The 14,052-nt window shown below is 58.5% G+C and overlaps 1 protein-coding gene across 2 annotated transcripts; it reads right to left on the reverse strand.

Annotated features, from left to right (window-relative positions):
• Positions 1-1,836: 1,836 nt before the first annotated feature.
• CLK3 (CDC like kinase 3) lies at positions 1,837-14,052 on the reverse strand. 2 transcript variants are annotated; one of them, XM_077785843.1, is made up of 13 exons: positions 13,884-14,052; positions 10,390-10,486; positions 10,180-10,284; positions 8,248-8,341; positions 7,975-8,041; positions 6,249-6,365; positions 5,158-5,324; positions 4,963-5,057; positions 4,092-4,221; positions 3,845-3,927; positions 3,433-3,512; positions 3,256-3,346; positions 1,837-2,722 (listed from the first exon to the last, which is right to left on the reverse strand). In XM_077785843.1, the coding sequence occupies exons 1-13, from the start codon at positions 14,030-14,032 to the stop codon at positions 2,537-2,539; spliced, it is 1,461 nt and encodes a 486-aa protein (XP_077641969.1). In that variant the 5' UTR covers positions 14,033-14,052; the 3' UTR covers positions 1,837-2,536. The 2 variants fall into 2 exon arrangements, with proteins under 2 accessions (XP_077641969.1, XP_077641968.1); XM_077785842.1 differs by having other exon boundaries at positions 10,180-10,255; positions 10,355-10,486.

Here is a 14,052-nt window from a genome sequence, read left to right on the forward strand (position 1 = left end):
CCTGCTACATTTGCTATGGTTTGGGAAGCAGCTCACGGATCTCTTCATTCCCATCCGAGTCAAAGCCTGTGTGTGGGGCGGGCTTGGCCTGAGGAGGGGTTTGGCTCCTGTCTGCTGGCAGCAGAGAGGGTGTGGTGGGAGCTGCTGTGCTCCTGGAGGGCCGTGCCAGAGATCCTGGGCGGGATTTCCATCAGAAATCTGCTCTGCTGTCCCGTGCCTGGCCAGAAACGTGGAGTTATCCTTTCCTGTGTTCCTTTTGCTGGCCTGGGTGCAGTGCCCGGGGCAGGGACGAGCTGAGGAGCCACCAGCTCGCTGGCTTTGGCAATCGGCTTGGGCACCCGGAGCTGCTCCTCGGGAGGAGCTGGGCGTGTGGGCAGTGCTGGAGCTCTGCTGGGAGCTCTGCTGGGAGCTGGGGCTGTGGGCAGTGCTGGAGCTCTGCTGCTCCTCTCACCTTCTCCCAGCCCATCCCAGGGCTCCTGCAGGCTGCTCCACCTCGCCCAGCCCTGCCCTGGCACCCGGGAGAGCTCCGGGCGCTGCCTCTGTGCCCGGATCCCTTGGGAGGCTGAAGCACAGGGACCAGTCCAGGTGGGACCCACGGCTTGTGCCCCGAGCTGGGGCTTTAGTCGGGCACTACTCTTTCCTTTCCTGTGTTGGGACAAAGGCAGGGCTGCCAGAGGAGCAGGGCAGAGTGTGCCCTGCTCGGAAGGAAGCGATTTCTGGCTCTGGCCTGGCAGAGTGGAGGGCCCAGGAGGCTGCTGAGCCCCGGGCTCACCCCGAGGTCTGCCCCCCCTGCACGTTGCCATATCTACCTCAGCAGGACCAGGGGCTGTGCCCTGGCTGGCTGCAGCCCTGGCTCCCCCCTGCTGCTCTCGGGGGGCTCTGCCCTCCATCCTGTGCCCCATGGTTCAGCCCCAGCTGCGGGGGCTCCGACTGGGACAGCACAGCAGCGTGGTGGTCGCTCACAACACAAACACAAGGTTTCCCTCTGCCTTTCTTGGTTTTTTGGCTGTTTCCTTGGATCTTCACCCGGGAGCAGCAGCGGGTTAAAAAGGTTCTTGCTGTAGTCAGTGTTAGCTTTAGTCCCCTTACTTTCACTCTCTTTGCTCAAGACACTCAGTAGGAGACTTGCTGTTTCAATTTCTGCTTTCTGCAGGCTTTTCCTGCCCTTTCTGGGTTTGGCTGTTGAGCTGTAGCTTGTACACACGGAGCAGGGCAGGGATAGTCCAGGCTGCAGCTGCCCTGCCTGGAAGGCACTGGGGTAGGTGATGGTGTTTTTGCAAGGATGGAGCTCTGGGAAGCACCAAGGCCCTGGTCGTTGCCAGCCTTGAAATGCTTCCCCAGGTCGAACTAAAAAAATAAAGTGAACAGTGTTGCACGACAGGAAGACTCAGTCCTGGTGTAGGGAACGGGATTCCCAGTCCCAAATCCGTGCAGGGCACAGCAGGCAGCGTGGGGCTGTGCTCGCTGCCTGCTGGATTTGGGTGTTTGGCTGTTCTTCCTCTCACTGCAGATGTTTCTTGGCTTCACACACCTGGAATGTGAGGTACCAGCTCTTCTGGGAGACCCAGAACGGGCTCCTCACCGTCACCACGGTGCCGGAGTCGATTCCAAGAACGGAGCACTGCTGTAGCTGTGTTTGGGATAGTTCCCACCCCACCTGCCCCAGCACACAGCAGCTGCTCCTGGGGGCTGCTCTGGGCCCGCTGTGGTGACGAGGTGACAATCACCGCGCCTGGCACTGCTTGGTGACCCCACTGGTGACCTGATGTTTGTACTGACCAATTCCTGCCACTGCCCACTGCGGGGGGGACCACGCCCTGAAATAAAGTGCAACTCTTCATGTGTGCTGCTGTGTGCAGATGTTTATTTGTCTGCTCTCCTTCTAGAACCTTCTGCAGCCAGGGCAGCCACCGGGCCACTCCCTGCACCGATTCCAGGTGACTTCACCATCCCCCTCTTCCTCTGCAGCAGAGGCAACGCAACCCTACACCCACCTACGAGGGAAGTATCAAACAATAAGAAACACTTTATTTTAACTTTACAACATATAAATAGACAAATCTGTGCTTTCCAACGGAGCTTTCCTTTCCCCTCTCCTCCCAGGGTCCTTGTGGCAGTGCCCCAGCCTCTGTGGACTCGGGGAGGGGAGTGGGGCTGAGCTGCAGAGGCCGGCAAGATCCATCCTGAGAGCTCCATCCTGAGGGATCCATCTTGAGGGGTCCATCCTGAGGGATCCATCCTGAGGGATCCATCCTGAGGGCCCCATCCTGAAGGATCCAGCCCGAGGGATCCATCCTGAGGGATCCATCCCAGGGGCTCCATCCCGAGAGATCCATCCTGAAGGATCCATCTTGAGGGCTCCATCCTGAAGGATCCATCTTGAGGGCTCCATCCTGAGGGATCCATCTTGAGGGCTCCATCCTGAAGGATCCATCTTGAGGGCTCCATCCTGAGGGATCCATCTTGAGGAGTCCATCCTGAGGGATCCATCCCGAGGGATCCATCCTGAGGGATGCATCCCAAGGGATCCCGGCCGTCATCTGCTGAGGTCCCGGCTGGTGCCGCGCCCGCACAGCATCCGCTCCTCTGCCGAGAGCCCGGCAAAGAAGGGGTGCAGGAGGGCCTCGGAGAACGTGATGCGCTGCGAGGGGTCGAATTCCAGCATCCTCCTCATCAGGTCAAAGAGCTGCGCGTGCTCCAGCGAGTCGTGCAGCATGTACGTCTGGAAGGGAAGGGGCAGGGACACGGGCTCAGCCCTGCCTGGCTGCGGCTGCTTCCCCCTGAACACGGCATCCCCCCAGGGCTCCTTCCCACCCCAGACACGGCATCCCCCAGGGCTGCCTCCCACCCCAAACACGGCATCCCCCAGGGCTCCTTCCCACCCCAAACACGGCATCCCCCAGGGCTCCTTCCACCCCAAACACGGCATCCCCCAGGGCTCCTTCCACCCCAAACACGGCATCCCCCAGGGCTCCTTCCACCCCAAACACGGCATCCCCCAGGGCTCCTTCCCATTCCAAACACGGCATCCCCCAGGGCTCCTTCCCACCCCAAACACAGCATCCCCCTGAACTGCTTTCCATCCAAAATACGGCATCCCCCAGGGCTGCCTCCCACCCCAAACACGGCATCCCCCCCTTTCCCTAGTCCCCATCCTGCCCTAGGCAGAGCAGGATGGCTGCAGCTGGGAGCTGGGGTTCCCTGCCAAGCAGTTCCAGTGGGAATTCCACCCTGAGCCAGGCTCCCAGCACCTACCCGCAGGGGCTTGCAGTTCTCCTGCACGTATCTGCCGTCCGACGTGTTCTCGTCCCACACCAGGCTGCCATTGTGGAAGTATTTTTGCTTCCTGCAGGGGGAAGGAGGGGATCAGGCAGGACCTCTCCCTCCCACGCTGCTGATGGTGCCTGGGCTGGCTCAGCACCGGGCTCTTACCGAGTTTTGTGGACCATGTGAGACGGGAGCGGCCCCAGGATTTTTTCCATCATGACAAGGTGCTCACGGTTCTCATGGGTCTGCAAAGGAGCAGAGCGGTGGTGGCTTAGTCACAGCCTGGGAGCTGATGGCAAAAGCTCTGTCAGCTCTGCAGGGACAGCAGAGAAAGGATTCCACCAGGTCCTGTCCAACTCATGTTTTGCTTTTGCCTTTCTTCAGAGAATAGAAATAACCTAAACCCAGAAATGATCACTCTGTCCTTCCAGCAAGGCGCTCCTCAAACCAGCCCTTCTCCAGGGCTCATTTTCACACTCAGCTGCTCATTTTCAGTGCCTGATGTTTGTTTCCCTCCCCTTCACCTAAGTCTGAGCCCTTTTGGACACGAAGGGTTCTCAGGAAACAAGAATCCTACCTGGAAGAGCGTGAAGCCACGGTAATACTCAAACAGAATGCAGCCAGTGCTCCAGACATCACACGGCTGTGCCCAGCCCAGCTCTGCAAAGAAAACCAAATTATAAAACCCCACCACATCCCTCCTCGGTGAAACCACAGGGACTCCACTCCGAGCCAGAAATCATCTGCCCAAGAGCTGCAGCGCTCCCAGGCTGGTTCTCCACCCTGGGGCCCACCCAGGACTCCCCAAAAGCTGCAGTTCTCACCCAGAATCACTTCTGGGGGCCGGTAGTGCCGGGTGGCCACGATGGTGGTGTGGTGCTCGTGGTCAAAGGTGGCGCTGCCGAAATCGGCCACGCGGATGCTCGTGTTCCGGATGGATTTCTGCTCGCAGCTCTGCGGGGAAGCATGGGGTGAGAAGAGCCCCAGGGTGCTGCTCTGAGCCCCAGGGTGCTGCTCTGAGCCCCCAGTACTGCTCTGAGCCCCAGGGTGCTGCTCTGAGCCCCAGGGAGCTGCTCTGAGCCCCAAAGTGCTCCTCTGAGCCCCAGGGTGCTGCTCTGAGTCCCAGAGAGCTGCTCTGAGCCCCAGGGTGCTGCTCTGAACCCCCAGCGTGCTGCTCTGAGCCCCAAAGTGCTGCTCTGAGCCCCAGGGTGCTGCTCTGAGCCCCAGGGTGCTGCTCTGAGCCCCATGGAGCTGCTCTGAACCCCAAAGTGCTGCTCTGGGCCTCAGGGTGCTGCTCTGAACCCCAGGGTTCTGCTCTGAGCCCCAGGGTGATGCTCTGCACCTCCTCACAGGGATGGAGCTCTGAGGAGCCCAGGATTGCTGCTCTGAGCCTCCTCCCAGGGATGGAGCTCTGAGGAGCTCCAGGATTGCTGCTCTGAGCCTCCTCCCAGGGATGGAGCTGTGGAGCTCCAAGCTCTGGACATCCCAGCGCAGTGTTACAGAAAATCCCTGCACGCTCTGGGCAGCCTCAAGGCTTTTGCAAGGCACAGCAGGAAGAAGAGCCCTGCCTTCCAGTTTGTTCCCACTTCCCAGGCTCTGAAGGCCTGGACGGAGCAGGGAAGATCCAATTTCTGCCCAGAGGGATAAAGGCAGCCTGTTCCTGCTGCAGCCAGGGCTGCCTGCGACACAACCCACCTTGTTCTCGTTGTACAGAGTGTCAAAATCCGAGTTGACGAACAGGATGTTTTCCGGCTTGAGGTCAGTGTGGGTCAGCTGGTTGTCGTGCAGAACTGCCGAGGCAGGAGGGAAAAGCCTCTCTAAGAACCCGAGAGAAGCACGGGCACGGCCCCGTGGCAGCAGAGCCGCCCCCAGCCCCGCTGGGTCACTCACATCTCAGGGCGTGGCACAGCTGGTAGGCCATGTGCCGGATCTGCGGCAGGGGGTAGGGCTGGAAGTTGTTCTCCTTCAGGAACTCGAAGGTGTTCTTGCCCAGGAGCTCAAAGGCAATGCACATGTGGCCGTGGAAGTTGAACCAGTCCGACATGAGGACGCACAGGCTGCGCAGGGAGAGAGGCAGGGCTCAGCCAGCTTTAGGGATGCTCAGGAGAGCTGCTCTGTGTTCCTGGCCACTTGAGGAGTGGCTGGGGAGCAGAGCTCCGTGCCAGCAAGCCAGGGAGATGCTCCCTGCTTTGCTCAGCCACCTTTGGAGAGAGCTGCCCAGTTCCTGGGGGACAAGGCAGCAGAGTGTCCTAAATTATAATATTGGCGTTTATTCCATTACCACCTCCAGTTGCAATTCCTTTTTTTTTTTTGTCCCTTATCTCGTGACTCAGAGATAAGTCCCTCCAGGATGACTAAGATCACAGCATTCTATTTTGAGATGTTCCACCCAGAGGGAGGAGCCAAACGATGTCCCTCCAGGAAGACCCATTCTTTTGGCCACATGACTGATAAGATCACAGCATTCTATTTTGAGATGCTCCGCCCAGAGGGAGGAGCCAAACGATGTCCCTCCAGGAAGACCCATTCTTTTGGCCACATGACTGATAAGATCACAGCATTCTATTGTGAGATGCTCCGCCCAGAGGGAGGAGCCAAACGATGTCATCAAGGATATAAGCGGGGTTGTGCAGACAGCAAGGAGATCCCGTCTTCCAAGAGGAACAGCTGAGACCTTCTCTACACTGGACCTCCAGAGGGAAACTACATCAGTCTACAGGACCACTGCTTGGACAGAACCATATCTGCCACCACCGCCCTTTCAGGTTGTATCTCAAACTCTGTCAGTTGTTCTTCTTTTGTGCTATTGTATGTATTTAGTTCTTCATTCCCTTTTTCCTAGTAAATTGTATATCTGACTTAGAGCCTCTCACTGGTTTTGCTCTTCAAACCAGGACACAAAGGAATGGGGCCACTTTCCCCTCACCCCATCCTCAGCCCTGCTTTGCTCTGTGTGCCAGGACGTGGCACTGGGAACTCACAACTTGTTGTCCTTGTCCTTCTCTTTGATTTTCTTCAGGACGTTGATCTCCAGCCTGGCAGCCTCTCGGTACTTCCCGACGTTCTTGATGATTTTCAGAGCCACCTGGGATTTGCCTCTGGAAGGGAGGAGGCAGCAGGATGGAGTCCGAGGGGGAGCCTGGGTGCTCAGCCCACGGGGAGAGGCACACCCCGCTCCTGCAGCCATCATCTGTGCTGACGGAGCTCTGCCAGCCCTCCGTGCTGCTCGGGCAGGGGCAGACTGGCACTGCCACTCCAGGAAAGGTCCCTGCTGGCTGTCCCTCCCGAGGGACCCTCCTGTCACAGCAGGGCCCCCTCCCCTCTCCAGCCATGCCCTGGGAGCAGGAGAGCTGCAGCAGACTGACCCAGGGCTCGGGGCCACACAGGTCAGAGGGGCACGGGGGTCAAGTGGAAGCACGGGGGAGGTTGAGGCAGAATGGAGAGGAGGTGCCCTGGCAGGTCAGGAGGTCACAGGGGCCACCCCCAGCAGGAACACAACCTCCATGGCTGGGGCTGGGGCTGGGAGGGTCAGGATGGGGAGCAGGGAAAAGCTGGGGAGAAGGGAAAAGCTGGGGAGAAGGGAAAAGCTGGGGATCAGGGAAAAGCAGAGATCAGGGAAAAGCAGAGATCAGGGAAAAGCTGGGGATCAGGGAAAAACAGAGATCAGGGAAAAGCAGAGATCAGGGAAAAGCTGGGGAGAAGGGAAAAGCTGGAGATCAGGGAAAAGCTGGGGATCAGGGAAAAGCAGAGATCAGGGAAAAGCTGGGGAGCAGGGAAAAACAGAGATCAGGGAAAAGCAGAGAACAGGGAAAAGCAGAGATCAGGGAAAAGCAGAGATCAGGGAAAAGCTGGGGATCAGGGAAAAGCAGAGATCAAGGAAAAGCTGGGGATCAGGGAAAAGCAGAGATCAGGGAAAAGCTGGGGATCAGGGAAAAGCAGAGATCAAGGAAAAGCTGGGGATCAGGGAAAAGCAGAGATCAGGGAAAAGCTGGGGATCAGGGAAAAGCAGAGATCAAGGAAAAGCTGGGGATCAGGGAAAAGCAGAGATCAGGGAAAAGCTGGGGATCAGGGAAAAGCAAGAGATCAGGGAAAACTGGAGATGGGGGGAAAAGCAGAGATCAGGGAAAAGCTGGGGATCAGAGAAAAGCTGGGGATCAGGGAAGAGCTGGGGATCAGGGAAAAGCAGAGATCAGGGAAAACTGGAGATGGGGGAAAAGCTCTTCCCCAGAGGGTTCTGGGGCACTGCCCAGGCTCCTCAGGGAATGGGCACAGCCCCGAGGCTGCCAGAGCTCCAGGACAACGTTTTCAGGGGTGCACAGCTGGGATTGCTGGGGTGCCGTGCCAGGAGCTGCACCTGCATGACTGGTGTGAGTCCCAGCTCAGGATATTCCTCTATTCTATTCTAAGAATGGAATATTCTAGAATATTAGAATATTCGACTATTCTTAGAATAGTCTAATATTCTAAAACAGAATAGCATATTAGATTATTAAAATATTCTATTCTATACTAGAATATTAAAATATTCTAATATTCGGAGAGGAGAGGAGAGGAGAGGAGAGGAGAGGAGAGGAGAGGAGAGGAGAGGAGAGGAGAGGAGAGGAGAGGAGAGGAGAGGAGAGAGATGCTTCTCTTAACACACCAGGCTGTAAATTCTGGAGGGGGCTGAGGTTTGCTCCAGGGACAGATGCAGGGAGAGGCGCCCACCTGGCGTGGTCCACGCACTCCACCACTTTTCCAAAAGTGCCCTCGCCGAGGCTGCCCACGATCTCATCTAGGAGGGAAAACAGGAGCGGGGTGAGCCGGGGGGCTCGGGCAGAGCCGGGCTCCTGCCACCTCACACCACCAAAACCTCAGAGCCAACAAAACAACCTGTGGCTGCTACACCCTTTACAACTCAGCTCTGCCTCGGGCAAGTTACTGCTCGCTAAACAAAACCCGGGGCGGGGGAAAGGAAAGTTTTACGAAAGGTGGCTGTACATCGCTCCTGAAGCCAATCGCCGATCCTGCACACCAGGTGACCTTCCTTGTCATCCTCCACGCTCCTGCTGCGCTTACTGCTCTGGTGGCTCCTCTGCACTCCCCGCCCCGGGATGGCCACAGGACGGTCAGGATGGCCACAGAGAGGTCGGGACAGCCACAGAGAGGTCAGGACGGCCACAGGGAGGTCGTTCAGAGGTTCAGAGGAGACGACAGGGCCGCCGGTGGGTGGGCGGGTGCATTGTCCAGATGCCGGCATTTCATAAGGCACGCAGCATATATAACGACAGGGACATTGCAAGGGACACGTCAAGACACAGAACGAACTTCAAAACAGAAAAGTCATCAACAGCTACAGGTACGGCAAGGAAACTGCACTCACTTGTTAGCTACAGCCTCGGGGGCAGGGAAATGCCTCTTCCAGGGTGGGAAGCTGCAGGAGGAACCCTCTGTTCCCCATGGAGGGAGGGGAGAAGGCCCTGGCCAGCAGAACGTCCCCTTTGGACAGGCTGCCCAGTAGGAGCCACAGTCACAGGTTTTTTTCCCTCTGCCCAGAGCTGTGTCCTGCCCTGGCTGGGAAGCAGCCCTTCCCCTCCTGAAGGGAAGCTTTCTGCCAGGCCCATCCTAAATCCGTGTGCCCGCTGGGGCACGTCGGCCTTTTTGAAAGTGGGAGAGCTTTAGGAACAGGACAGGGAAAGTGATCGCCAGGGAACACTTCAGGCAAGGGCTGAGGTGACACTCACACCCTGCTGCTGGCAAGCTTCTACTGGAAAACCAGCCCAAGGTTCCTGCAAGGACCTGGGGTCCGCAAAGCGAGCTGTCCTCATTCCTCACCTTGTGCTAGTCTGCTGTCAAAATAGTTACAATCCCTGCAGCCAAAGGAATTCATGGAAACTTTGACATTTCCACGCCTAAGCTTCCCTTCTGTGCCACTCGCCCCCCACCCCAGCAGGTCCAAAATAATGAGCTAAGATCAAAACTCCCTAAAAAATCAGAGGAGAAGGTGGGAGGAGAGCTGGGACAGCTGGGAGGTGTCTGGTGGAGGACAGAGCTCCTGCCAGCCCAGAGCTGCACGGCGTCACCACCGCACACCCCCTGTGCTTCCAGCACCGCCCCGGCTCCCTCAGCACCCACATTCCAAAAGTGGCTGGAGAGGAATCAGAAGGGGGAGCTCAGAAGTTCCCAGCCCTGCAGGTTATCCAGCTGCCGGGATCAGAGCCCGTCTCTCAGCTGGGGTGACACTTCGGGCGGGAGGGGAGCGCTCCTTACAGGAGGGAGGAGCTGAAGCGCTGGGTCTGACACTCTCACCTCTTCCAGGGCATGCCTGGGACCAGCCCCCCACCCAGCTCCAGCCATTCCCAGTTAATCCATGGAAGGAATGCTGCACTTCAGGCCAAAGCGTGCGGGAAGCTGAAATCCAAGTGAGCAGGGGAAAGAGGACACACGTGTCCCCTCGGAAGGCAGGGCTCTCTCCGAGAACTGACAGGGCACAAAAACAGCTCCGGAGAGCCGGGCTGAGCCATCCCACCCGGAAGGGGATCCAGGCACGAAACCAACCGAGGAATGCTGAGCACCAAACCCCCCTGAAAGCAGCAGCGGCCGCAGGCAGAAGCGAATCCCTGGGCAGGGATAAAGCGGAGCAGGGCTGGCCCCGGGCCCAGGTTCTCCCTCGTCAGCATCACATGAGTGCCACTGGAAGCTCTCCCTGATCCCTTCCCAGCCCTAAGGAACACGGCTCCCTCAGGGATTAACCTACAGGGGCCGGCCCGGCAAACGCCAAGAGCGCCCAGCTCTCCCCGCTGAGCACCACACAGATCGGGGGGACCCCGCAACAAAGCCAGCAGCGGGGTTGGCGGTACTCACCCGGGGCGCCCGGAGCTGGAGGGAGGCAAGAACAGTTACCGGCCGAGCTCGCAGGGGGATGCTACTCACCGAGGAGGCGCTGCTCCACGACCTGCTGCGGCGCCTGCGGCAGCGCTGCTGCTCCCGGCGGGGCCGCCGCTGCTGCTGCCGCTGCTGCTGCTGCTGCTGCTGCTGCTGCTGCCGCTGCTGCTGCTGCTGCTGCTGCTGCTGCTGCTGCTGCTGCTGCTGCTGCTGCTGCTGCTGCCGGCCGCGGCAGCGCCGCCAGCCCCGCGGCCGCGCCGGGCACCACTCCGCGGCCAGCGACGGGCTGCGCTCCTCCGGCCGGCCGGCACCGCTGTCCCGCCGGCACCGCCGCGGGTACGGCATCCGCTCCGGGCTACAACAGAATACAGCGGCACACACAGCGCCCCGCGGGTCAGGGCTGGGCGTGCTGCAGCCCGACCCTCGGAACGGCAGCAGCGCCACCGCGGAGCCCCGAGGGACGCCCCGGCCATCCCACCCTGTGCCCGGCGCAGCCGGTGTGCTTTCCTGCACGAATCGCTGAACCGCTCCGACACTACTGGAGTATTGATGGTGATAAGCTTTGCTCAGCCTACACTGGAACTTGTGGGTTTCAGATTCAAAGAGAAACTGAGAGTTACTAGCCAGGCAAAAGCCTGGGAAAGAATGTAAATAATTCTTTATCTCTTGTTTTTCACCTTGTTCATAGTTAATTTCTATCGCTGTGCGTCAAGCACTCTGCACCAATGGTATAGGTTGTTTTCACTTCAGAACCAATGGATTTGATCCCTGCAAAGCTCTGTATAAAAGAGCAGTGTATTTTAAATAAATCGGAGTTTTACTCTCAGCAGCCTTCTGAGTCATTCCCGTCCTGCCTCAACAGCGACAGGGACTGACAGATTGTTTTGTATCCAATTCAGGGAAAGAATCGGGTCATTCTCTGGAGAAAAGCCCCTTTTCCTAACGCCCACCCTGACACAGCTCCCTGCTGTCCCCCTGGGTCCCATCAGCAGTCACCACGGAGAAATCCTCCTGCTCCCACTCCCTGTGCCAGAGGCTTCAAATCTTTCTGCACCTCAAACTCTGGCCAGCGAGGAGAAGCTCTGGAGGGAAAACAGTGAGGCATTCCCACATTTTAAGGTGTGGGGGGAAAACCACCCTCAGAGAGCTCCAGCTGGGCTGCCTGCCTTGCTGTGGATCCCACCTCTGGAGTGTCCAAGCTGGGTTGGACAGAGCTTGGAGCAGCCTGGGACAGTGGAAGGTGTCCCTGCCCATGGCAGGGGGTGGCACTGGGTGAGCTTAAGGTCCCTTCCAACCCCTCAACACTCCATGATTCCACCTGTGCCACGGCACACTGGTGTTTGTCACCATTCCTCCTCCCTCGAGGAGGTGTCTCATTAGTTCTTAACCAAACGAGGAGCAGCAGCAGGGCTCTGGTTGTCACCCCAGGGGCACAGGAGGTCCCAGGGCACCAAAGCCTCGGTGTGCACGCACAGAGCAGCCCCACGGATCATCAGCAAGAGGCAGAAGGGAAATCTGTCCCCAGGCTCCTGCCCCTCGAGCAACAACCTCCCAGGACACACGGCCAAACTGTGCATCAGGAGGGGCCAGGACCAAGCTCAGCGGTGCAGGCACCGACACACGGGTGACACACGCGAGGTTTTGGGCACCTCAGGGATGAGAGCAGCTCTCCCTGCTTCTGCCTCCAAAATACAAGTGCCTTCCCCACCAGACTGCACTGGAGGCTTGCTTCACACCCCCTTGAGAAAGGAGCTGTGTTTCAGGTAGAAGATGTTGCAATCTGAAATAAAAGCAGCGCTCTGGCTCCCCAGAGATAACCCTGGGCCAGGCTGGTGCCATCACCCAGCAACAGCTTTGCCAGCCGAGCCTTTCAGCCTGGGAATGGGAATTTCTGCTGTCTGCACCTCCCTGCCCCGTCAGCAACCAGGACACTGCTGGCAGCTCCATGGGGCACTTGTGGGGGCATCCCAGAGTGGGTCCCAACTCCAGACTGTGCCAGGGCAGCCGTGGCTCTCACTGACTGCTGAAGTACCCAGAACACAACCCCACAGCTCTGCCCAGCACCGGCCCAGACACTCCCTGGGGTGCAAACAGAAATAATGACCCGGAGCACTCAGGTCTCCTCAAAGAGGCTGAGACAGAAGAGACAAGGCTGTTTTCACCCAACCCTACTTTCATCCAAATCTGTTCCAAATGACCCATCAGATGGAAATAAAAAAGGAAAAGCTCGCTGCGCGCACCAGCTCTATTTCACAATCCACCTCCTTCACGTAAACAAAAGCCAGGCTGGGGAGAGAAATTAATCTGGGGAGCATTTGAGGAATTTAAAGATGAGCTCAGCTCCTGCCTGGCTGCACCTGCCCAGTCCAACCAGTGGAACCACAGCAGCCCCAGCAGCAGCAGTGCAGTGCAGCCGCTCCAGCCTCTGCTCCAGAACCTCCCTGAGGCCTCGTCCCGCTCCCAGCTCCCAGCCGTCCCCGTGGGAGCGCTGGAAAAGCGAGGAGCAAAGGTAAAACCCCACAGCAAGGCAGAGAGATCGGCCAGCAGCAGGATCCCTCAGCTGGGATCCTGTCTGAGGCGAGGGAGGAGCGCGGTGGCTTTAAATGTGATTTTAATCCTGGCAGGGATCCTGGCAGGACAGCCTGTAATGCAGCATGGAAACGTGATTCCAGCGCAGGCTGCTCCCTCCTTGACGCCGCGGCTTCGGGAGAACTTCAGCGCCGCAGGGAGAGCGCACACACAGACAGACAGACAGACAGACACAGACAGACAGACAGACAGACACACATACACACAGAGACAGACAGAGACAGACACACACAGAGACAGGCACACACACAGACACACACGGACAGACACAGACAGACACACACAGAGACAGGCACACACACAGACACACACGGACAGACACAGACACACACACACAGAGACAGGCACACACAGACATGCACAGACAGAAAGACACACACAGACACACACAGACAGACAGACAGACAGACATGCACACACAGACACAGGCAGACAGACACACAGACACACAGACAGACACACACACACAGAGACACACACACACAGACACACAGACACACACACACACATACACACAGAGACAGACAGACAGACAGAGACAGACACACACAGAGACAGGCACACACACAGACACACACGGACAGACACGCACAAACACACACACACATGCAGACATAGACAGACACAGACAGACACACACACAGAGATAGACACACACACAGACACACACAGACAGATACACACACACGCACACACACGCAGACACAGACAGACAGACACAGACACACACACACACACACACAGACACACAGGCACACACACACACACGCAGACACACACACACACACACACACAGGCACACACACACACAAGTAAACCCTTCCCTTCCATCCCCGGGATTTACAGCTGGTCCACAGCCAGGAGCCGAGCTCAGCACGGCAGTTTTGGGGGCAGCTCTGCACGGCAGTTTTAGGGTAAGCTCAGCACGGTGCTTTTAGGGGCAGCGCTCTCGGGGTCAGGGGCAGCGCTCTCGGGGTTCAGGGGCAGCTCAGGTCGGCAGTTTTGGGGGCAGCGCTCTCGGGGTTCAGGGGCAGCCCAGGTCGGCAGTTTTGGGGGGCAGCCCAGCACAGGGTTCAGGGGCAGCGCTCTCGGGGTTCAGGGGCAGCCCAGGTCGGCAGTTTTGGGGGGCAGCCCAGCACAGGGGTCAGGGGCAGCGCTCTCACCTCCTGGAGCGCGACCTGCGGGCCGCGTCCCGGCGGGGCGGGTACCGCAGCCGGGCCTCGTCCTCCCGGCTCCGCGAGCGCCGCCGCTTCCAGCGGTGCCCCGGCTCGCCGTCCTGCTCGGGGCACCGCAGCCTCCTGCAGTGATGCATCTGCGGGAACGGCGCGGCGC

This window comes from Lonchura striata, chromosome 11, assembly GCF_046129695.1.
Source record: "Lonchura striata isolate bLonStr1 chromosome 11, bLonStr1.mat, whole genome shotgun sequence".
Lineage (NCBI taxonomy): Eukaryota > Metazoa > Chordata > Aves > Passeriformes > Estrildidae > Lonchura > Lonchura striata.